This window comes from Ixodes scapularis, unplaced genomic scaffold, assembly GCF_016920785.2.
Source record: "Ixodes scapularis isolate PalLabHiFi unplaced genomic scaffold, ASM1692078v2 PGA_scaffold3__209_contigs__length_174095766, whole genome shotgun sequence".
In the NCBI taxonomy this organism is placed as follows: Eukaryota; Metazoa; Arthropoda; class Arachnida; order Ixodida; family Ixodidae; genus Ixodes; species Ixodes scapularis.
Genome location: NW_024609868.1, coordinates 40,618,727 through 40,642,723, shown reverse-complemented (window position 1 = coordinate 40,642,723; position 23,997 = coordinate 40,618,727). Strand labels below are relative to the sequence as shown.

The 23,997-nt window shown below is 47.0% G+C and overlaps 1 protein-coding gene across 1 annotated transcript in view; it reads right to left on the bottom strand.

The window, feature by feature from the left end:
* Positions 1–2,200: 2,200 nt before the first annotated feature.
* Positions 2,201–23,997, bottom strand: part of LOC8041524 (paired mesoderm homeobox protein 2) — a 33,980-nt gene continuing 12,183 nt past the window's right edge. The window contains exons 2-3 of the mRNA XM_029971666.3: positions 11,087–11,283; positions 2,201–2,452 (exon numbers count right to left, since the gene is read on the bottom strand). Of these exons, the coding sequence (XP_029827526.3) occupies positions 2,222–2,452; positions 11,087–11,283 (428 nt within the window). The 3' untranslated portion in view covers positions 2,201–2,221. The remainder of the gene's footprint in view (positions 2,453–11,086; positions 11,284–23,997) is intronic.

Here is a 23,997-nt window from a genome sequence, read left to right as displayed (position 1 = left end):
TGTTCAGAGCTGCTTCTTTAAAAACGTAGTGATGGGGATTGAGCAGAACGTTAGGGGCCAGGTGAGCTGGTGTATATCAAACATTTTAGTGAAAAACCCGAGACGGAGGTATTGACAGACGACGACAAGGTATTGACAGACGACGACATTCGACAAGTTTGTCGAAGGCTTAACCTGCGGAAAACTGGAGGTATGACATTTTCAAAACATAAAACTAAGCAAAAGAAAGAGGAAGAAAAAAAAACAGATGGAACAGGATACGCAGGGTCTCAATTGGCACCCTGTGACCCCAGCATAGTCAAAACAAAAACACCAAAAATTGGCAAGCGAAAATTCCGCGACATTTCGCATTTTCTCTCGCCGTATCCGTCAGACTCCCCTCGGAAAGTGCACAAACACGCGCCGTTCTGTTTTTGCAAGGGGCGGCCGGGCTGACTGCCGTCCCCCAGCAGCAACAGCAGCAGTTGCGGCTGCTAGAAGCCGCGTCATGCGTCATGCGACGCGCGGCACCGAAGAGGTCGCCGAGCCTCTGCTTGCTTCCCGACGTTCCCCCCTCCACCCGCGCCCCGAGTCCTGTCAGCGCTGAGCCCCGGGCTCATCCGTATTGTCACGCGCAATTTGCCGGCTTCCCCGTGAGTGCTGGCAGCGGCCAGACTTCGCGGTGAGAAAGGAAGAGGAGCCACGTTGACGACTCCGCGCCGCGCACTCTCGGCACTCTCGGCCGCGGTGAAGGTTCGGGCCGGGGCTGACGGGCTGAGGGGCTACTCCGTCCCGCGTTTAAAAAGCCACGCCGGCAGCTTAAGGCATCCGGCGTGAAGATCCGTGCCTCGCGTTGCTCTTTGGTTGACTCGTTGGTGACGGCTTGCCAGGAGAAGTTGTTGCTACGCGGGGACTCCGTTGAAAAATGTGAAAAACCTAAGGGAGTAGGGCCAGGGGGGGGGGAGGCAGGTGCCACAATGCCATGAGTCACATTTCCTATATATATATATATATATATATATATATATATTATTTGCTGCATCGCGAATGAACCGTCAAAATAAGGGCTGCAGAAACCACTATTGTTGGTTTTTTTATAAACTGCGATAGCATTCGTCATGTTTGCCTCCTTTTAATTGTTACCAGGCCATGGACAACGTTAAAAACGACGTCTAGGACGACCTCAAGGACGACCTCTAGGACAACCTCTAGGGCCTAGAGCCCTAGAAGTCAGGTGATATGAGATCATATGACGTAAATTTTTCCGCTAAATTTAGCGGGGAAACTGCGCCTTAGGGGGCCAGAGAGGTTCGCATTAGAGGGCAGAGGTCCACAAAATCCGGGGGGGGGGGGGGGGGGGGGGGCGAGCGAAAGAATGTCATCGCACTAAAAAAGAAAGAAAAAATTACACATCCCCGCGCGCCGCCCCATCCTCTCAGTGGTTGGTAACCGGACCCTTCTGCTCTCAAATTGGGGTGGCTTTAGTGGAAGTGCAAAAACGCTTGACTAACGCTTCCTAATGAGCGAGTAGTGTTTCAAAACGGCGGTTCTAGAGGGCGGACGGGAGGGCGTCCCGGGGTAGCGGAAGGAGGCGAGAGGGAGTTCCCTGGGAAGTTGGTTTGCCACGAGGCGAAGTTTCGCCTCGTCGTCAGTGTCGACGTGCAGGAGTTGAGCCGTTTCGGGTGTATTGGGTTACACCCGCGCTGACGGTTGGGGACGGGGAGACCCCGACGAAGCTCCGTGCCGAGTCGCTGGGACGTGTGACGTCACGTGTGAAAGTCTTAGGGCCATAAAGAGCGCTCTTTCGGAGCTTGTTTTTCACTTCCCTTCCTCTTAGAACGGATGGAAGGCCAGGGAAAAAACCGATACAGGAGAACGGCGCAGATGAAATGCACCTCATAGTTGTAATGCAACATTTCTGAGCCTCGTCATTCGCTAGGATCTTTCTGTTGTATGACCTGATTGGCTGTCTGTGTTTCGCACTGAAGTCAACTTAATCATCAAAGATATCATTTTACTTTTAGCGCAGTAGAGCGAATGACGTTCATTGTCTTACGTATTTGTGCTTTCTTTACGTTGTCGTTGCCGTCGCCTAGTAATGGCTCTCTAGCCTCGTAAAGCAGTCTTCGTGACTTCTCTTTTTTCGTCAGAAAGACCACATCAATTTATACGCTGGAAAGAAACAATAACATAAAAGAAACTTTCAAACTTGGAAAGAGGGTCGGCAGAGTACAGAGGAGGTTTATTGGCACCATCGAAGCTGGTGGTGCTGCGCGTGGGCCACCGTGGGCCAGGGCATGTGGGGCGGCTGTCCGACCGCCGCGGGGTGTCCGGACCGGTGTCCCGTCGACGGGGGCGCTAGGGCTGCCAGCACGGGCTGCTCGGCCTGCAGCCGGTCGGGGGCGTGCGCCAGGCCTCGCTGCGCACTCCGCTCGTTGCGACGGAACTTGGCGCGGCGGTTCTGAAACCAGACCTGCGCACAAAGGGACGCATTGACCAACCACCGTCACCCCGAAAGCCGCCATCACACTGCGACTACATCGCACACAATGTGTACTGTCCGAGACGTGTTTCTTCCTTCTATGTCCTCTCAAATTGGTCAAACAACAACTGTCTGCAGACTGTATGAAGCAAACATGCTTAGAACATGTGCTTAAAGGGATACTTCAACGAAATTTGAAATATTCCCGTCGTGTTCAAAAACAGGTTGAATATGATCAACAATATCCGTAAGAGACAATCGCACGTTTGTTTTTTGAGCCTGGTGGCTGTATTTTTTGTTATAAACGGCCCACTCTGGCAAGCGCTCGGAGAAAGCCCAGCGGAGACCACGTGACATCCAACGCAATCGTTACGTAGGTCGTCTCGGGACGAGCAAAGCTACGGCGAGGCTGACTTTCGAGAGGATGGCCTAGTCGTTCCAGCCACCGAAGCGGCTGCTTTTGTACGAATTTTGAGTGACGGGTTAATCTTATATAATCTTGTATAGGGGACAATAGCGACTTCTGGGACACACAAAGGGGGTTCTCGGGAAGAAGGGAGTTCCTCCTTCCCCCTTCTTTCATCGTGGCCGGAGGCGAAACAACCTCCGTCACTAGCTGCCAAGGTTCCTAGACGAGCATTACAAACGAGGCGTTAGCGACATCCACCAGGTGCTCTTTGCCAATCGTTTAATTCGTTTTAAAACTCCTTTTCGAGACTTTTTTAACAAGACATTGGTGTGTTCGATATATGATACTGCTCTTTTGAACACATATAGACCAAAAAATGAGCGCCGAAATTTTGTTGTAGTATTCCTTTAAAGCGTCTCCGTAGAAAACTCTGTGACCATGTCTACAGAACAAACACCGTGTCTTTTGCACGATGTAAACGAGCAGTACCACTGCGCGGCTTGTTAACCTCGAAGCTGGACCTCCGGGAAACACCAGAATGGCCGTCCAAGGGACAACGTCTCGTTTGGTCACCGGCGCTTCGAGTGACATTTTGTGCGGAAGGCCTTCGTAGGATCGGCCAACCTGGAGCGCATGCACGCCGAGTGGCATGCGCAGAGTTTGAATCTCGTGAACTGATTTGCAGCTTGACACAAAGGCCTTCGGCTGCAGAAACGCCACTTCAAATACCATCGAGACGAGGCACCGGATCGTCGTTGGTCGCACATTATGTGAGCCCCCCCCCCCCCCCTTTTTTTTCTCTCATTTTGCTGGTAGTACGAGAAATTAGTACCAGCAGGAAAGTAGCTTGCAATTTAGTTGCAAGCTACTAGAAACTGTACCTAAGGTATAAAATTTAAAAAAAAAAACTTGGAATAATTACCGTATTTACTCGAGTAATAGCCGCACTGTTTATGAACAAGGCCCTTGCGTCTGCTTTACCGCAGAGCACATACCTAGCCAATCATCCCATTGCGCAAAAATAACATAGCGAATAACCAAACAGAGAACACGATTCTCCATACAAATGCATTCTTCATAGATGGTATCTTCGCGCGAAGATATCATCTCTGTCCTGTAAACCGCTGGAATCATGCTGTCGATCGCGGTGATTGGCAAGCCGCATGTTCCGCGGAAAAGCGAACACTCGGGTTGTCTTCATAAACAGTGCGGCTATTACTCGAATAAATACGGTACTGCATTTCGCGAGGAGCTTAGAAGATGTGTTGTTCGATGATTCAGGAGGTGCTTTATCCTGTAAACTATACGTCACTGACAGATTGAGAAACGCCGGGCGTGTCGAGCATCTCATGATCCCCCCGCAGCCAATGAGAGCGCGGCATTTACCGCTAAGAACGCCCAAAAACCAATCACGAACGGGAGAAGCGTGAACATATTAAGCCACACCCTGGGTTTGTTAAGTTGTCGGTGACTATAGATAGCTATCGTGTGCGCGCATCAAACATTATGCGCATGCGTAAATATTATGCGCGTACTCGCAGCACTGCGGCGGATATTTCGTCACACGAACTAGATTTGCAAGTGCATGCCAGACATGGTGGATATTTTCAAGAGCAGCGTTAAATCGTAACGCTGTAATTTAACAGCTAGATAACATTTTCGTTGACTGAGATAAAGCGTAGCGTTCTAAATTGACAGCTAGATAATACCGTTTTCGGTTACTTGGCTCACCGACAAGAGAAACCCGCTTACTATAAAAAATATAAATAAATTATACATTTTTAGGAATTGATTGTGTGCGTGCTCCGCATCTTTTTGTCGAAAATACCTGGGAGGTTCTCTTTGGATAATATTTTATTCGTATTTGTGTTCAGATACGGCAAGTTCCGCAGGATTACCGAGCATGTCGTTTACACGTGCTCGAAATCTCCGTTCACCACGCGTGTTTTGTTTGCCCAAATCTCATTCATCCAAATGTTATCTTTGGCTTCCGATGCGCTGCTCTCCTTCGGTACCTCGATTCGCTGCCACCTGCTCTGCCGAAATAAAATGAACGTGTTACTAAAAAGAATAAGAATAAAAATTACGCTACGATTACACTTTGAAAACTGTTCACTCTCCCGCATGGTGCTCGGAATGATTTACAAATGACGAGATTGGGGAAACATATTCACCGAAAAACATTTAAGTTTGAGATGTGACTCGTGACGTTTTACATGCATGTCTTACGTTGCAGGTCGGTGCGTTTTCTCGGTTCCGTCCTTCGCCCAGCTCCCTCCATGCTTTCAGAGTTAGCGCTAACCATTGCTGTCTGCGTACTCTTCGGAAAGTTAGACGAATTGAATTTATCCCCGGGCCACTCCACAATTCAATCAATCTAAGGTTTAGTATTCGTTATTGTTTCATGTCTGGCATCCCGAAGCACGTCATTCTTGTATCATACATTACAAGCAGTAAAAAAAACAAAAAAACTTTTTTGTTATTATTTTTTTTGCTGTAAAATAATGGCACAGCTATCGAAGGAACCTTCCATGTACTTATAATAGTGCACATGTTCGCTTGCTGTAGTGTGCAAGCAGATGTGTTTGTTTACGTACAAGGTTAGGTGTAAATTCTGGACTCGCTCCCATGTAGAATTAGACACCGATAAACTCAGACATATAATGCCGAGTCCTCTTTAAAAAAATTACGGCAAAAACTAAAAAAAATTAATGGCGAGTGCAACCTGTCAGTTGTGCGGTGCGCTGTTCGGTTCCGTGTGAATAGCTTTACGGGGGAAAACTCAACAAAAGTCGCACAAAGACGGCTCATTTGCATACAGCTAGCTGACGTGATCATTCGTCTCCGAGAAGCTAAGCGAACGACGCGAAGGCCACTGAGCCTGACACTCTGGAGGACGAAAATGCGCCGTAAATATTGATCGCTCAAGAAAACAAAGATCCGACAAGGAAGTCCGACAGCGGTAAGCCATAATACTGTTGTACGTCGTTTCCTTATTTGCAGTTCCGGCAACGAAGGGGGCCATCTGACGAGGGCGTCCGTCTTGATCAAGTGCATATATATTCAGGAGCAAGAAAAACAAGTGTTTTCTAACGGAGACAGGAAAACCCAAGGTTGCCGCTGGACGGCCCGGGCGTTGTGAGGTACGTGCGTGTCTGCAGTGGATCGCAGTGATCCATTTCTTTGTTGTGTTTAGGATTAATTCACTAAGCATTGCATTTGTTATTCGAAAGTGACGAACGATGACTTCCCAACCTATAGCTTTCAGATGAAAAGCTTTTTTTTTAATTTTTTTTCTTCTCCAAAACTATAATAGATATGTGTTATGGCCAGCTCAGTTCCCGATAGATGCGCTTGGAGATATGACGAGTAACGTTGTCCTCAGCATCCAATTACGCAAACTAGATCTTTGGGAGCCTGATGCACTTGATCAGTTTTTAATAGAAACAGAAGGTAACCGAAAAGGGACAATAAAGACTTTTAGCGTGATGGCGATAAGTGCGACGGCACACAAAACGGAATGAAGTGTTGAACTTTAAGCAAACGGACCTATGTCTATACGTAAGAGATGCTGAAGAGAAGGATTGGCCATACTTTTTCAGGCATTTCTTTATTTTTTATAACACTCATAACGTACACGCTAAGTTTTTTTTTTTTTTCTGTGGGGATGCTAATTGATATGCTTCGTTGTCACCGGCTATTTTTTGTTTTCGTATGCGACGGCATGGTGCCACCATCCGCAGTGCCCCGGTAATAGGAAGAGTGGAACGTGCTGAAGAAGAGAAATATATGTGGTATATATAATGTTGACCACATCCGAGTTTGCAGAGCGCTGGGCTGGGCTGAGATACTCCAAAAAGTATTTCGGAATACAAATACTTAGTTACATGTATTTTAAAGCCGAGATACAGATATTGAGCTACATTTGCCTTTTATGTAACGGTATATCCCTGAGATACTTCCGCAAAAACGCAATAAAAAGTATTCCAGAATGTAGATACAGATACACAAATGCATTCTTTTTTTGAACGATGGTAGGCGCGAAGGTGCAGCTCGTGGCGAATGCAATTGGCAGGGCTTGTATTCCTCAAGCTTATGCCAGTTCATGCACCACTCTTTACCTCAAACGTTTCATCTATACACAACTACCATCCCAAATGTTGTTAAAAAAACACACTGACATCGTCGCCCCCAGTGACCCCACATAGGTACTGTAAACTGGAAACCAACGACGATTTGCCATGCTTGAGAAAAGGTGTCTGCCCAAATTGAACCCTGTTTTGACAAGAAGGTGTCTCAATTTGAGACACACCTTTACGGCAAAACTGGATTTTGAGAGGAATTTAATCCTGCTATTCTTGCAAGTGACCGTTCTTCGAACCACCTTCGTTTTTAATTTGACTTTTTTTTTTCTTTGTTTTAAGTTTTGGGTGACCAGAAAATTAGACGTCCCCCTATAGATATGACTGCGCGGCGGGTTCGTATGACAAATTCTGGGACCTCTTGCGCCAAAAAGGTGTTCAGTATATCATAGAGAACGGACAGTTAAGTTTGGACAACAAATGTAACGACATCCTTATGTCTGGCAGAGTATCGCGACACAAGCAATACATCGCAAATGATTTTCACTATCGACATACAAATATATTTTTTCAAAAGAATCTCGATATAGATAATCGAAAGTGTCTTTAAACTACTATCGCGATATATTTGCATCGCGATACTCTCTAGCCCTGCTTGAGCGCATGCTGACGGCAAGGCAACGCTTCCGCAATGTGCTATCGCGGACAGCATGAGCGCGAACAGACCGCCATGCTTCTACGGACCGCCAGTCACTTACACAAGCGGTGGTCCAAGGTTTGATCGCGGAGTTGATGTCTCCGTCTTTGAATCTTGTGACAAATCAAGATATAATGAAGCTGGTATGGACCGTGCAAAAATGCCATGTACGTAGCAAAAAAAAAAAAAAAAAGGTCTTGACAGTGGTTATTTTATTGGCGAAGAGATATTTTGGTGGAGCGCGCCCTCTTATTATTTCGACCCTCGAAGTAAAAACCAGGATTATCTGTCTCAAACGTCGATGAAAGCAGAATTAATCCCACTAAAGACTTCGTAGTGAGCGCTTGACCAATCGTGAACTGCCTACCACAGCAACGCTTTTGTTGCTGCCTTTGGCGTGTGCTTTTCCTCGCGTGCCGAAGTGACAAGCTCGCACCACTCGACTGTAGTTGTCGCATTGTACTACTGTTGCTTGTTGCATAGGCAGTGCATCAGTGGGCGCAGACGTTGGAAGAGCCGTCTACTGAGATGCTTCGACGATTACGCTACTCGCAACTTCCACGAAAATGACTCCCCGCGCGGCTTCCGAGATTCGAGCAGCGCGAGCAGGACGTCCCAAGGGAAAACACACCGTGAAAAGTTTCCTGGGCCTTTTGGGTCGGACGTCCCCGCGAAGACATCTCTTTTCTTTCCGCCCGAGAGGGGGACTCCGCCTTATCAGCAGCCCGGCTGGGGACCGTCTCGACTTCGGGTCGCCGCCCGCGGCACCCTCGATTGACTCCCCCGGCGCCTGCCCCTTAACCGGGGGGGTTTTCAATCTAGAAGACGAGGCTCGCGCCTTTCCCCTCCAAACGTCATCACTCGTGGATCCACTCAGAGCCGTCTAGCTCGCGTCGGCATCGACGCCAAAACGGACGCGGGTTCTCGTCGAGCTTTGCCGTGTTGGCCGCTTGGGGCGAGTCGGGAGTCCACTAACGATGACGCCATACACAGGCCTTGCCTTCTATGTAGAATTGGTTCAACCCAGCACCCGTCCCGCTCTCCGAACCCCGCGAGTCTCCTAAAATGGGGGGGGGGGGGGGGGGGGGGGGGGGGGGGCAGCTCCGGCGTCGCGCCTGCTTGGCTTCTTCGCACGCTTGCGCGACGAAACTTTTCCTCGAGTGTCGAAGGCGGCGACGCGTCCCCGATGGAGATAACACATCGGCGCTCTCTTCTTCCGCTGAGTGCTTTCGTCGTGGTTGAGAAAGATAAAAACAGAAACTACTCGAAGTTAGTATAGAAAACGTAAAAACATAAAATCTATGTCGCCTCCTCTCCTCCCTCGTGGAAAGTAACCCCAATAAAGCGCCTGCGGCTTGGCCTGCGCGTTGATGCGCGAAGCGTTCTAGAAACGATTTACGTTCGGTGGAATACTATCGCTCGTATATCCTTGGGGTTTAAAGCCTCATTCACACGATGCGATTTTACTTGCGATTTCGCAGTTGCGACGTCGCTCGTGCGGCAAAAGAAGGAAAGCCCGGGGGAAGAAGCTGAGCTGCCGGACGACGCAGCTGCGAATTCACGAGCAAAATCGCACCATGTGAATCGGGCTTACGTGCCTTTAGTTCTTTAATTATTTATTATTTATTCGGGAAAAACCCGCAGCGCCTTTTGGGCATTGCTGCGAAGGGGGCACTATAAAATAAATCAGCGTTCTCGCGGCACTTCTGCTGGTAACGAATTCCTCTGTAATATAATACGCGCAGACACACACAAAAAATGAGCGTTTAAAAAGATTTGGCTTGGCGGCATACGGTCGAACTTTACAATAATGACCTGTTCGCGGTGGTATAGACTAGTGTTATTAAATAAGCTACGCTTATTTAGTGTCCGCTCTGCTCCTAGGGAGCCGCAATGTCTCTTTATGCTGAGCCCATGGCACAGTAGGGGGGCTGTGCTTTTTGCAAGACTCCTTTTTTTTTTTTTTTTAGAAACCTTCGCACACATCATAATGCAAGAACGTCAAAAATGCACAGTCACGAAGCTCCAAGGACAACATCGATGCCAACAGTGCTGCAAAAAGCAAAACTCTTGTTTTATACGCCGCTCCCGGAAACCTGGTTTTCAGATTATTATTTCCCATTTTTATCGCTGGATTTCGGACACTGTTCTGTACTATAATTTGTCTGTTGTAAGTATGATGAGGCAGAAATTCCTGTTCGTTTATAATAGATAAAATAAAAAAAAAGCTTCGTTCGGAGGCGTCAACGGCGCTCCTCATAAGGAAATCCAGCCCAAGTCTTGTTTCCTTTCTGTTGTGCTTAAAAAGCGATCGTATCTCCCCACTGCAGATCGAGCAACGACAGATTGAATGCTCTCAAGTGCATTGACTAAAACACGGCAAACCGGATCCCACACAAGGCAAGCATATTCTAGAATCGGCCTAACGTATGCTTGATAGGCGGCTTATTTAACCTCGCAACTAACATGCTTGAGATTACACTGCAAAATACTAAGAGACCTGCTTACCTTCCGAATTACACTGTTTACTTACGCTGACCATAAACCGTCTCCAGAAAATATCGCACCTAAGTATTTGTATGTATTTGTTGTTCGGAAGCAACAACACCGTGTATCTTGGCCGTGTATAAAAAGCGCAAATGTTTCTTTTTTTCTTTCTTTTTTTTTTTTTTTCTTTTTTACTAGTTTTTTTTTTTTTTTTTTTACACCTTACAGAAGATTCGAAGTACAGTGCGTTCCCCGAAAAAGAGAACCGCGTGTTTTTCTGGCCGAGTAAATAAACTATGAAGGTGAAAATCCTTGAGAATGTAACTCTGACGCTTGGGATATGCACGCGAGAGTTTGAGAACAGAACGGTACCTGGATCAAAGAATAATTGAGGAAGACGAAATTTTTCTGAGCCGATCGACGTCCATCGAAGCCAAATATTGTCAAAACAAGAAAGGACCTCGTGAGCGCCTGTATCATCTATTTTAGTGAAAGAAAGTCTGACAGCAAGAAAAGAAAACAATATTCTCTTCCTTGCCGACAAGTGTTCTTTCACTGATATAAACCCCACGTTGCGTCCACAATGTCGGTCCTCACGGTGTAAAGCCATAGGGCAAATCCAGGTTCCAATTGGCCTATTCGAATATTCCACTCTTTCGGATGCAGCAGACGACCGTGACCCTTTCGCGGTCGTTGGTCGAGGTAAGACGTGTCGCGTAACAGTAAACCGAGCAGAGTTGACGGCAACGTACTATGAAAACCACCCAGGCGGCAAATAACAGTAATTGACTGCAAACAGTAATGTTGCCAGCAAAAGCAACACCACGGGCACGTTGAAAGCGTCGGCCCGCGGATATGGGCCAATACCAATATGTGCCGTAAAAAAAAAAAAAAGGAACTCATTGATGCGGCATTTATAGTACACGTTAAACAACGGTGACTCTCCTCACCTGGACCCTGGCCTCGCTGAGTCGTACCCTGAGCGCCAGCTCTTCCCTGGCGAAGGCGTCCGGGTAGTGGGTTCGCTCGAAGGCACGCTCCAGGGCACGCAGCTGCTGCGCCGTGAACGTGGTTCGATTCCGACGCACGCCCCGAGGATCCTCGCTGTCCGAGGTCAGGGGAGCCTCGCTGCCGGGTTCCCACGACCCTGGACGCAGGAAAGCCAAAGAACCGATCTCACTAAGCGTTCCGCGCAGAGAGATTTGACGTCACGGACGAAGCGTTGTTCAAATCTCTTTTGTTTACCTAATATTTTCCATTTCAAATAAAACTAAACATTTATTCATCGCAAAAAAGTTGGTGCATGTCGTTTTTTAGATTTAAAAAAATTGACCTGGAGACGATTAAGGCCTGTTCACACATGCAGCGGAGCGCCGCAAGCGTAGCACTGCCCTCGCGCTAAGCGAGAGCAGACGGGAGCGTTCCCCAGCTTTGTATCACACCGTCAGAAACTGTTGCTCATGGCAGACGATAAGTGAGCAGCGCTACATCAGCGCTTCGCTGCATGTGAGAACCGGCCTTTATGGGGTCGGTGCAAAGCGGTCGCCTCCTCCCGCCTTCCCCGTCCGCCCCTGGTCCGAGGTAGGCAGACTTGGGAAGTAATCCGTTACTTTTTCGTGTAATTTTGTAATCGCCACGTTACTTTTTTTCGGAAGTAATTTGTAATGTAATTTAGTTACAAAATATTGGTAACAGATTACTGTAATTACTCTTTTTTTTTAATACGAGCATAATAAAGTAACTGGAGCAATACGAGCACAACATTCAGCAGCATTAAGAGAGCAAGTTCAACAAACTAGAAAACATCAGGAAGGGGAAAATAACCGAAAAGCCTAAACACGATTTTTTGTACGACCGGTCAGTAAAAAAACTAGAAAAAACGGGCATGGCATGTGCAAATATTCAAAAAACGAAGATCAAGTAAGACAACGCCGTGTAGGCTCTCCGTCGCCTTCCATTGTATTTTTCTTCTCCCTGGCACGAGAAAGCTCTTTGTGTTTATTTGTTTTAGTCGTTTACACCGTTTCTCCCTTTCCAATTTTTTCGACGTCTCCCGCCACCTGCACAGACATCAAACGCGGGTCCTTACCCCTCGATTCGCGGGTCCACAACTCGCGTAACAGACGGTGTAGCCTCGCGCGAGATGGTCGAGTTCTCTTCGTCTTTGATGTGCGCTCTTTATTCTGCCAGGCGCGAGGCTAAGAGCATCGTCTTCAAGGGTACGGACGATACTTCTTTTGGTTTACTTGTCTGGGCATGGTGGTCTCAAGTCCACTCCTCACTTTACAGTCAACTTTCGACATAAAAAGGGGGGGGGGGGGGAGGGTTAGGCCATTTAAGGAGTGCTGACAAAGAGTGAGAGAGAACGCGTAAAAGTGGTGTGATCCTCTATTGTTTTGTGAGACCGATGGCCACCGCTTGTCTCGCTCTCTATGCCCTCCCTCCCTTGCCTCCACGAATATAGGTATGAACGTGAGAACCGATGAACGATCGACAACTCGTAACCGCCACTTTTTCTCTGAGTGGTCGAGTTTTTGGTCATGGAGTGTCCGTCGTCTCCGCGACCATCAAAACTGAGAGAGAGTTTTGAGGCCTACTGCGTTAGAGTAAAGGGCGAGGGTAGCTGCGTGAGTGCACCGCCAGTGCACTTAACTGGGGAAGAGCTTTTCTTTTTGTGTCGGGAGCCTGAATTTGTGTACAAATAGTAAGTGCTTTTCAATAAACGTTCAGTTGTAAGTTAGCGCTTGGTTCTGACAGGTCTTCCTCGTGTCCTGGTTTTTAGGCGCTTTACAAGTCAAACACGTACCAACTAGCCTACCTCTCAAATTTACTGCCATTTCTTAATGAGATGTTCAAAATTCATGGCATTAAGGAAAACGGAAACCCAGAACTTGAGTGCATACTTTGCTTGCCCCCCCCCCCCTCCCCCCCCCCCCCCCAAAAAAAAAAAAAAAAACATTGTTGTCAGCAAGAACAACGAACTATAATCTACGGAAACACGTCAAAATAAGCTTGGACACCTGCATTCTGCATTGACTATGCATTGTAACGCTAGAAACAAGTTTTTCCTTTCTTGTGGATAACGGGCAAAACACCCGAGTCAAAAGGGAGCTTTCGTAGATCGCTTCGTTAGCTCCGAATCTCGTAGCGGAGGTAGACGCTGCTACTGAGCATGCGCACCGCTAGCCTTGTCTGCACAATGCCAGGGATTATTTCCGGAGGCCGTAAGCTAGCGGGATGGCAAATGTGGTTGCAGCTTTCGGTGCCTTGTGTCAGCTTACAGGTGAACGGAGTGCACCTACACTCTTTCTCTTAAATACAATATTTTATTTTTACAAGGACTACCATAATACGGGCGTACGAGAAATGAAAAGTAGTGGTTGCAGAACATTCTTGAAAAATATCAAAATTATTCCTATCGTTTTCTGGGCAAGTGTACGGAAAAAGTAACGTGAAAGTAATTTATTACTTAACGAGTAGTGTAATCCGGTACTTTTCAGCCAAAGTAATTGGTAACGGTAATCCATTACATTTGAGGCTCGGTAATTTTGTAAACGTAATCAATTACATTTTTCAAGTAACGAGCATAAATCTGGAGGTAAGTGGCAGTTAGTGCCACTAAATAAGCTACGCTTCAGAGTAACGGCACTTGGCCATATTGTGTCTTAAAATCATGGTGGCCAGTTATCTGAAACTTTATCTGAAATCACAGGAAATGCTTTTCCACCCTCCACAAACGTTTAAACCGTTCGCGACAGAGCAAAGCAATTTTTACATGACCTTCCTAACACCGAATCTAATGCTGAGGAAGTCACACTTTTGAATCATGCCGATCGGCCGTTGCGTCTGTTCTGCATACGAGCCAAAATGGCGGCGCCCACAACAATGTCGGGGAACGGAGTGCCGATACTCTAAGCGCAGCTTGCTTAGTGGCTCTTGTGGCTGTGGACGAGAGGGCTCGTGCCGTCGCGTGCTCTGCATCGCGCAGAGCTGCAGGGACATTGTCGCATGTGCAGAAAGACGTCGTTCCCCCGGTGGCATCATGGCAGTAGTGGTGTAGCCAAACCAGCTGGCGAGGTGGGTCTAGTGAATTTTTGCCATATTATACAAAACACCCAGGAGCATGGTGTAGTTACACGCACTGCAGCAGGGGTTCTATGTTGCGCTTTTTGGACTCCCACGGCGACTAGGGAGAAGGAAGTGACGTCAACAACGCAGCGAACGCAGAGTGGATGTTGATTGGTGAGAGCCGCTGATAACGAATTTCCCCAGAAGAAAACAAAGAAAAAGTGAGCTTTGTTTTCTTCTGCGGAAATTCGTCATCAGCGACTCTCACCAATCGACATCCACTCTGCGTTTGGTGCGTTGTTGGCGTCACTTCCTTCTCCATAGCCGCCGTGGGAGTCCAAAAAGCGCAACATAGGGCCCCAGGTACTATACTGGCATCTACAATACGGTAACTGTTGAAAAACGAAATTGTCAAACAAATAGCACTACGCACGTGTGAACGTAAAGTTCTTTTTATTACTATTTGCTTCAAATCTATTTATACAGGTAAGGCCAGGGAATGTTGCGCGTATATACCCAGGTTCCCAGCATTCTCCTCGGTGCTTGGGTAACTTAGCGAGATTTCTTCGCACTAAAAAAGTAATGCACCGTGCCCCTACTTCTCTTGCCGAGCATTCCGAGAGGCATACACCTGTTTCACAGGCACTTCAAAGGCCTTTAGAACGAAGGGCTTAACAGAATCGGCAAGCCAGTCCGCGATCTCGTGGGACTTGCGGTTGCCCGCGCAGTATACCACATGCGCTAGTTCGCTGAGTTATCTGTGAAATAGGCCCAAAAGGGCGAACAAACCTCCTGACCTCCGCCATCTTTCTTCTAGAGTTAGCGAGCACGTGCATTCGCACACCTGCCAAAGCTGCCCTCACGCGCATGCTCCGTGCGCGGACAGCTTTCTGTATGCCGTCCAAGCTATGGGCGCCCGGGCGCTCGAGCACTCTGAGCGCCGATTAAAGCCGTACCGCAACGGACGTTGCAAACCTCCGGAGCCAGTAGGTGAGCCGCGTTCAGCAACTTCCGGTTCCTTAGGAAATTTTGTTACACTCTTGAGAAACGACGACAATGAGCTGCAAGCCTTTGCAAGCATGGTTCTGAAACCTTCAGGCTAGTCTTCGAAACCATGATTGCAGATAATCGTCAGCGTTTATCAACAGCTAAACAAAATTTCCTAACAAACCGGAAGTTGCCAAACGCCGTTCACCGATAGCATGTCTCGTGACTGTCCGGTTGGGCTGAGCGACACACGCGGAACGTGAGATCACGAGACCTGAGTGGGTATTTGACCTAAGCAGTTTCCAAATTATTACCCGCGCGTTCACTTTCCCACACATCACGCGATCGACCAATCACACTTCAATATACAGGATCAAGCGAGCGAGTGATGCGGCCCGGAAAGTGTTGAACCCGAAAGCGTACGATCGGGTATTCGTCGGGTGTGCTGCAGTGTCCCAGCATACGTGACATTTTTCGCTCGAGAACGACATTTTCCTTTTCGTCATTCGCCGTATTTCACAATGAACTGTTGACCAGCAGTGGAACATTTAGTCGACCAAATAAAACACGTACTACACGACCAGTCAAACGTTCCTTCTGGAAGCGATACTTGGACTGTGTGGTCTGCACCATATCCATTGCGTCACACGTTTCTCGCGGACGTGAGAGGCTGTAGCTTCCGCGAGAAGGGACAGTGAAGGCCAACACCAGGAAGTTGAACGCAGAGCGACCGAACCAGGGAAGCGCGCACACAGTAACACCGTCTCGCAACAGTAACAACGGGACATGCAGACCCTGACATGTATAGGGCCGCCAGACGTCACGTACAAATGGGAAGAGAACCGGCGACGACGTTTGCACGGCCTTGTTTTAAAATCCGCCAACAGGGTGTGACGACACGGAACGGCACAACCCTCACGGAAGGTTAAGCTGCAGCGTCGCACCGCTGATACATCATACAAACGACAGTCTCCAGACACCGCGTCTGAGGCATGTTTGTACGACGGTCACGTGGGTCATACAAAAAAAAACTGGCTGCAGACATCTTGGAAGCATGATACGTATGAAGCGCTTCGAACGCGTCTTTTGTATGCTAAATGGGCAGTGTGACTGCAGCTTTAAGAAAACTGTCTGCCGAGGAGGACAAAACGCTCCGCGAGCGGACGTCATCCTTGTATCACTGTTGCGGTGGTGGCATTGTCGCGCCACGTTTAGATGTCCTTCTCTCACTTGTGCACTTCTTCCGCATGTTCCCTCCCTCCTAGGGAGTTCACGTTTTTCTAACGAGAAAGACAATGAAGTTTCCGAGTAACGAGGCAATTATTTCAGACGCGGAGTGTGTCGTATGCACTGTGCACGTGAAGTTTATAAAGAGCTGGGCGTGTTCACGTAGTGGCGGTTTTTCGCTTTGGCCCTCGTCTTTGGCTTTTGTAGTCTTTGTTCTAGTTCTAGAAATACGACCTCGTCACGAAAAAAAAAAAAGTATTTTGGTTTGTTCTGTTTACTGGTCAACTCAAGTGGCAGCCAGGCTCATGGCTCGCACTGACGTCGCATTAACTGTCATAGGGGCGGCCTCGAAGCTAAGCGCGTACCTTTTTGTGGCGTACAATTCGTCGGAATTAAAAACAGCGCGGAAAGACGAGGACCAGACAAAGAAGTGACACGGACGTGTCACTTCTTTGTCTGGTCCTCGTCTTTCCGCGCTGTTTTTAATTCCGAAGTATGTACCAACTCGCCCAAGCCTCAACTTTAGCGTACAATTCGCACCACCTATTTTGTTTTCCTTGGCATAGGCAAGTTGGAATGACCGTCAGCGGGGTGCGATGAAGACATGTGCAAGCCATCTATATGTATCTCTCACCTAGGTTTGTAATTAAATTATTAAATTACATTTCCAAAGTGCCAACGTTGACCATGATCACACTCCACACGCTGCCGCGTCTTTTAACCGATCGACGGTAACTCCCACAATACTTGAACGTGACACACTGCTTCCCAAGCGGAGCATTGGATGAATTCCGTGGAGTATACACGTACGTTTTATTTTTAATTTTCTAAATTAACGTTTTGTTTAGAATTGCTTATACCTTTTTTAATGAATAGATAACGACAAGCTCCTACACTTCAGTGGATAGACTCTGCAGACGGCGTGTAGTTTATTTTTGTATGAATATAACGTTGTAAAAAAAAAAAAATCTTTTTCGGACACCGGGAACATTTTACAGGTTAACTCCGGTCAAACAATTGAACCAAAATAAATTACTGATATCCATTCACGGAGACAAAGTACGAGCACTTTCAAAATATTACATTAATAAGAAACCGCGATCCAATCTAAAACCGGTATTAAAAAATGCTACCACCAGCTTCTCAGCGGGCATTCAGCAAGTTGGCTCTTTGTCAAGCAACCTTGTGCCCCGACGCTATGTTGGTACTCAAGGAGGTAACTTGCTCGTACTTCCACTTCTTTGGCCGTGGTTTCCTGATTTGTTTTCAGCCGTCCCAGGAACGATTTCTGCTTGTCATGCTATGTTTTAACGGCCGCTATTTGTAGGTGCTCGTTGGTTTATTTTGGGGTGAAGAGAAAGGGGGGAGCGTGGAGACGTCTGGTCCACCAGTCAGGGGCAAGTCGATACCTGGCATTTTGGAAGAACAATAAGTAAAGGAAAGAGGAAGAAGAAATAGTTAAGTTGAGCATCCCATGCACTGCAGTCCAAAAGCCAACGGGCGTGCTTAGAATTGGGCTTGTGAGAAAATGACTCCGCATCGAGCAGGAAGATAACACCACCTGTTATCGCAGTGCCGATCCGTGTTGGCAAAGTCCGTCAATGTACCGCGGAGGTTCCCATGTCCGCTCCGCACTATATATATCAGGATGTTGTTAACTTGCCATGCTACCTATTCACTCGCATATGTGAATACTTGTCCCAGATACAACGTATAAGTTTTTGTTTTTTGCCTGCGAACATCAGAGTCGATCAGAGAGCTCACCGTCCCGGAGATATTGGAGGAGAGCACGAAAAGCGTTATCAACAATTCCCCGCGTTCCGCTGGGGTTCAAAAACTCTTGGGCAGGGGAGTGAGGAAGTCCAACTACAGCGTAGGATTGCAGTAGCACTTTTCAGAGGTCCTCATGAGTTGGACAGAGAAGTAGTGTATGAGTTGTGTCTTCAGGATAACAGCCAATTGTGCATCCGGGATCTGCCTTGCGGCGGTACATAAGGAGACGCTTCGCGGTACGCGGGCAGCCGGTTTGAAGTCTGTGAAAAAGTAATGCCTCTGAACGTGGGAGTTTGCGAGGGATGCTTTGAGGTGATCTTCCTGTCGCTACCCCTGCGTAAGGCTGTTTTTTGCGGATGATGTCCCGTATAAGTCTGTGGGCTTCTTCATTAAAGCCATCTAAAAGGAATGTAGGGCAACCGTCATAAGGGGCCTGCGCAGCAAGCTCGCCTGTTATCTTGTTGCCGGTAATTCCTACACGGGATGGAATCCACCGCAGAGCCAAACTCCAGTCAAGGTCTTCCACCATATCAGCTGTTAAGGCTACTCTATTTAAAACTAGGGTGGCCCTCTTGAGACGTTGTAGCTGTTGTAGTTGTAGTTGTTGTAATTGTTGTAGTGCGCCTCTAGAGTCCGTGAGTACCACAGCTTTGGTTAGCGGGGTAATGTGTTGATGGACTCAAACGCCACCCAGATAGCAACAAGTTCTGCAGTAGTCGGTGATGTCTCGAAGTTAAGCCTGCCAAACACTTCAGAGTCCATTTCTGGGAGAGTAATAGCAACAGTTGCTCTTTTCTTGACCGTATTGACAGAGCTGTCCGTGTAGACGTGGGTCCAATCACCGTAAGCTTTTTCCAGGCGTTCGAGCGTGATCGATCGGGAAACTAGAGTGGCGACATTCATCTTACGTTTGAAAATTGGTAGTGTTTTCTAAATCAACAGGGACGCTTTTTTTTTTTGTTTTTTTAATGTACGGGAGGAGGATTTAGAAGTTTCCCTGGTGCTCCGATCTCGTGCTGAAACTTGAATGCCAGCTGTCCGAGGCGAGAATTTGTACGGGCCAACCGGCGGGCATTTGTATTGTCCACCACGGGAACACTGTTAATGCGAGCAAAGTCACGCAATGCTCTTTCCTCAAGTCTTAAACATAGAGGCCATTCTTCTTCCGCAACAAGCGTTGGGTTGTTTGCTGAAGATGGTGGAAGCCCGAGGTAGCAACGCAGGTAACAATATCAGGATGCCGTCTTAGGGCGTTCCTTCCTCCGCCCTCCTCGCCATCTATACAATGCTTCCTCTCCCGCCGTCCCACCTGTTGGCGGGAAGGGGCTTCTAAAGGCACTGTCCCATTGAGGAAACACGTCGGCGACATCAATACAACACGTCGATCAATAGGTTGGCACTGTTGCCCAACAGACCTGTGACATTGCGGGAACATCAGTACAATATAAATGACCGCAGCAGTCTTGCCTCGGTGTGACAGCTTTCGGCAACAAAAACAGCAGCAACTTGTGTTGGACAACGCATCTTGCCCGGTTTGGTAGATAAACAAATTTTGTACCGACAACACGACAACGCAGACTGTTTCGAGCGTGAAGCACACCATCAGTAACGTGTATCTTTCAAAGACTTTACCCAAAGGAAGGGTGTGGAGAACCTTTGGCTTTGCCTCCACGTGTCCGGTGCCGAAGCCCACATTTTCCGCCGGTGTGAACACTTGTTGACTCATCCTCAACGGGTATTCGCCGATAGGCGAATATCCGTTGAGGTTTGCGTTACAGTATCGAACAGGAATTTCTCGCCAGAAAGACGCCGTAGTGCACACCCATGGCCTTATATGGGAATGAGATTCTCGGTGGGAGCGAGAGGGAGCGGGAGACAAAGGCGTCTGCCTGGTTATATAAAAATATAGCAGGCGGGGGTCTGGAGGTCTTGATTTAACAGTCTTGACTAGAATCTTCATTAAACAGTCTTCATGCCAGAAATTTGATTTGACGGTCTTCAATAGGAGTCTCTGAAAGACAGTCTTCATGGGGTCTTTATCGAGAGGCTTCATCGGAGGTCTTGAGCAGAGAGAATATCGACTCTAAATAGTCTTTAGTAGAGGGTCTTGACTCATGGAGGAAGCCGTTCAGCTGCGACCGCCACCGGGGGAGAACAGGACTTGGGGGGACGGAATGTGAGTTAATTAGTATACCATTTGATTGCACTTGCTGTGTCGTGGGACTTTCTTGGGAGCGGCTGGAGCGTGGTTTGAACGAATCGGGCGTAGTCTAAGGTTTAACGATTCCACAAGGGCTGGCAATTGCTATTTAACAATATTCAGGCCTGGTGTGCAGCTGACACATTTAAAATATTTGTACGTAATTACGAAAAGTGATCGTCGAAAATAAATGTTCCAGCTGTCTTTAGCATTTAAACAAGTTAAGATTTTAATTGCCGGAAATTATCAATCTATATATATCTACGCTCTTCAAAAAAAGATAGTAAAAGGCTTGTAATTGCAGCAGTTAGTACCTTTTTCTGACCGTTACTACCTTTCACTAACAATTGACTACACATAGTAACTGCAGCTGCTATGCGGGGAAGCGAGAACGTGGCTGCAGGAATTATGAGGAGGCTGTTTTATATACTGTCGCAAGTAATAGCGTGTGCATCGCTACTTCTTACTAAGGGAGACATTCCTTTGAATGTTTAATAACAATATCGAAGAACTGGTGCGAAAGCAGCATCATATTTGTAACATATTTTACGGCAGGTCACTGACCAACCCACTTCTTTCAAATTACCACTATAAAAGACGCATGGCTTTAGCCATTGGGGGCAGCGATTGAGTTAGCGTATCGTCGCGTGTGTGTTGTTTGTTCGTGTTCGCCACCTATGGTTGTAATTTCTTGTCTGTGTTAAAGGTGTAATAAATGTGCAAATATGCATGTAAGCAGCGAGCAAAAAAGTATATATATCCCAGGGATAATACTTCAATCTTGAATTTGAAGTTGGCGCCACCTGGGCCTTGAGAAAGTTAGAGCTACTAGCTAAAGGTAGTGAAATATATTAGCTTGTTAGTAACCGTTACTATCTTATTTACCTAGTAACCGTTACTAGCTTAACCGTTACCACATACGGTTACTAGGTACCTAGTAACATATGCGACAAGCAGTTACTTGCTGTTACCTAGTAAATACTACTAGCTTTTTTTAAGAGCCTTATTTTTATCATTCTATAGAATGATAAAAATAGCATGCGTACCTAGACGTTCAAAAATCGATGCCTGAAAACGACCGCTGCCGAAAGTGTCCTTGATATTTGGAGTTTAGAAACGGCAACTGGAGACACGTAAAAAATTTCAAAAACCCCGGAGGTTTGGGTGAATGAAGCGATCGCAAGGCAGATAGGAAAGGAAAATAAACAGCATTGATTTGAAAATTATATATTACACCGATCGTTCTGACGGCCGAACCGCCAGTCGCACTTTTTAAATGATTACAACTGAGCGCCAGGCTACACAAAACGCTTTTAAGTAAACAGTGGACGGTAGCGTCTCTTACACTAACTAGCAATGGGAATTTTATGAAACGTAGAACGGCTTCGTAGCCGTTCTACGTTTCATAAAAACGTAGAACGTGGAAAATCATGAACTTCGCAGCGACACAGCGCTGTCTGTGTGTTTCCTTTTACTGGTCCTTTGTCTTTTTTGCGCTGTTTTAACCCATTCAATATGACCATCAACCAACTCGCCCAACTTTACACCTTGTTAATATTATCTTCCTCGGTTAATGTTAGCTGCTTTGTCGGCGATTGAAGACCGTTTCCATGAAATAGGGACCGGAAAATAGGTTCCATGACACGCTTTCCCATCACTGTCACTAAAGGATGTCGTCTCGTGGTAATTTTTGACCTTTCGAATGCACTAGATTTTTGTAGATGTACATTTGATTTTCAACCTCGCCGCATCACACTCAAAAAAAGGTAAACAAACAAGATGTCGGAATGCACCCCATGTTGGCCGCGCCGTCAGCTCGGTGTGAAAGGGTGTTCGCCGACTGCCGGAGAACATATCGGCCAATATGGCTGCTGGGTGACAAAAACATGTTTCCAACAGTTAATGTCGTCTCAATCTCAAAGGGTCGCCGGAAACATGTTTCCCTCGTGTTGACGGTCAAGGTTGTCCAACCCCTCAATGTGACTGCGCCCTCAGAGCGGCTCGGTGTTGGTAAGGAGGGGAACCACAAAAGTCGTGACGTCACGATTAGTGGGTGTAGTTCGTTGTTACGTCACAGGTTCCGTCAAGTGACAAAACGAAAATATGTGTATCGAAATCTGAGCTTCTGATGAGATCTTAGCTATATATATATATTTTTTTTTTTTTTAACTTGGCAGCGTATTTGAAGGTACCCAAATTGCTCGAGGCGTGATGACCTACTATCACTATTTTTTGGCTGGAGAGGTCCTTTATTCTGAAAAGATGTATAGACATTGCCCTGTCACATATATCTTAAATATTACTGGAGCGATGAGTCCCGACAGTGTGGCATAGTGCTGACGCGCATGTGGTGGAGGATTCCGGATCTCAATTTCTATCCACGCGAAATCGGCTTTATCGGTGCATGTCTGTGCCTACTTTACTTTTTATCTTGCCTCGAATTTATCCGACAGCGCCAGCGTTATTTTGTCCGTCTATTCTTAGTTTTGGAGCATACAAAACATTATTTCGTCTGCTGCAATTTCTTTTAACCCTTAAATTACCCGTTTTGTGCAACCATCCAGGACTACATACATGCATATCCGAACTATTAAGTTTAAGGCTTTCTAGTCTCGAAGCTCAATCATTAAAAATATATATATTGAAGTACTTTAGTGACCTTCATTTTTAATCATCCCGCAGATCCTTTACCTATCTTCTCCTTGGGTATGCGTCAGCAATTCAAGGACAGCAACAACAACACTCGTGTGTTCGAGGCCCGCGTGTTTTGTCGCATCCCAATTTTTCTAACTGCAAAATTCGAAAAGCCTATCTCAAAAATTTGAAAAGTAGCACAATGTGGGCTCCAAAAGGGGGGGCCGACGGGGGCACCAAGTGGGCAGCCCACGTGGGTCCCCCGTCGGTTTCGCAACACGGGCCCAAGTGGGAGCCACTTGGGCACTGCCTTAGGGGGCCCATATAGGGCCTATTTAATCAGCCGACATGGGCCCCCCTCGGGGGACCCTCAGTGGTTCTACTTGGGCAGCCGATATATGGTCCTCCCGGGATCCCACTTTTGTTCAAAGTAATTTCATCACTTCCGGTGTGGGGTACTGCAGTGCATCCCAAATGCAACGTGTCTCACTCTTCTCATGTGCCTATTGGAAATAGTATTACCATAATGATAAATCAATTAAACGTCTTGAGCAATCCCTTGGAAAGTTTGGCATTTCAAGTGTACAAAATTAAACAAAAAACTCTGCACGTTTTTAAATGAAATCCTGTTGGACAAGCAATAGGGTTACATAACCAGCTTGAGACACACCCCAACGAGCGCGTTTGGAATTAACTCACAAATTAAATACTCTGCACAAAAACCTCCACCCCATGTAAAACGGCCTTCTCAACAAACATGTTCGGAGTAGTAAGTTAATAATAAAGTTTTGCAAGCCTAAACATTTTTCTCGTGCTTAAAGTTACAGTCCTCGGTGATTTAGTATCAAATTAAACCGATCTCCTATGCTGAATTTGCTGAAAGCGCAGTAAATCTTCTCAGTATCAGCGGAAAGTACCATTTTTGGAGCTGTACAGGTAGTCCAAGTCAGGCATGGCCACACCTCACCGCTG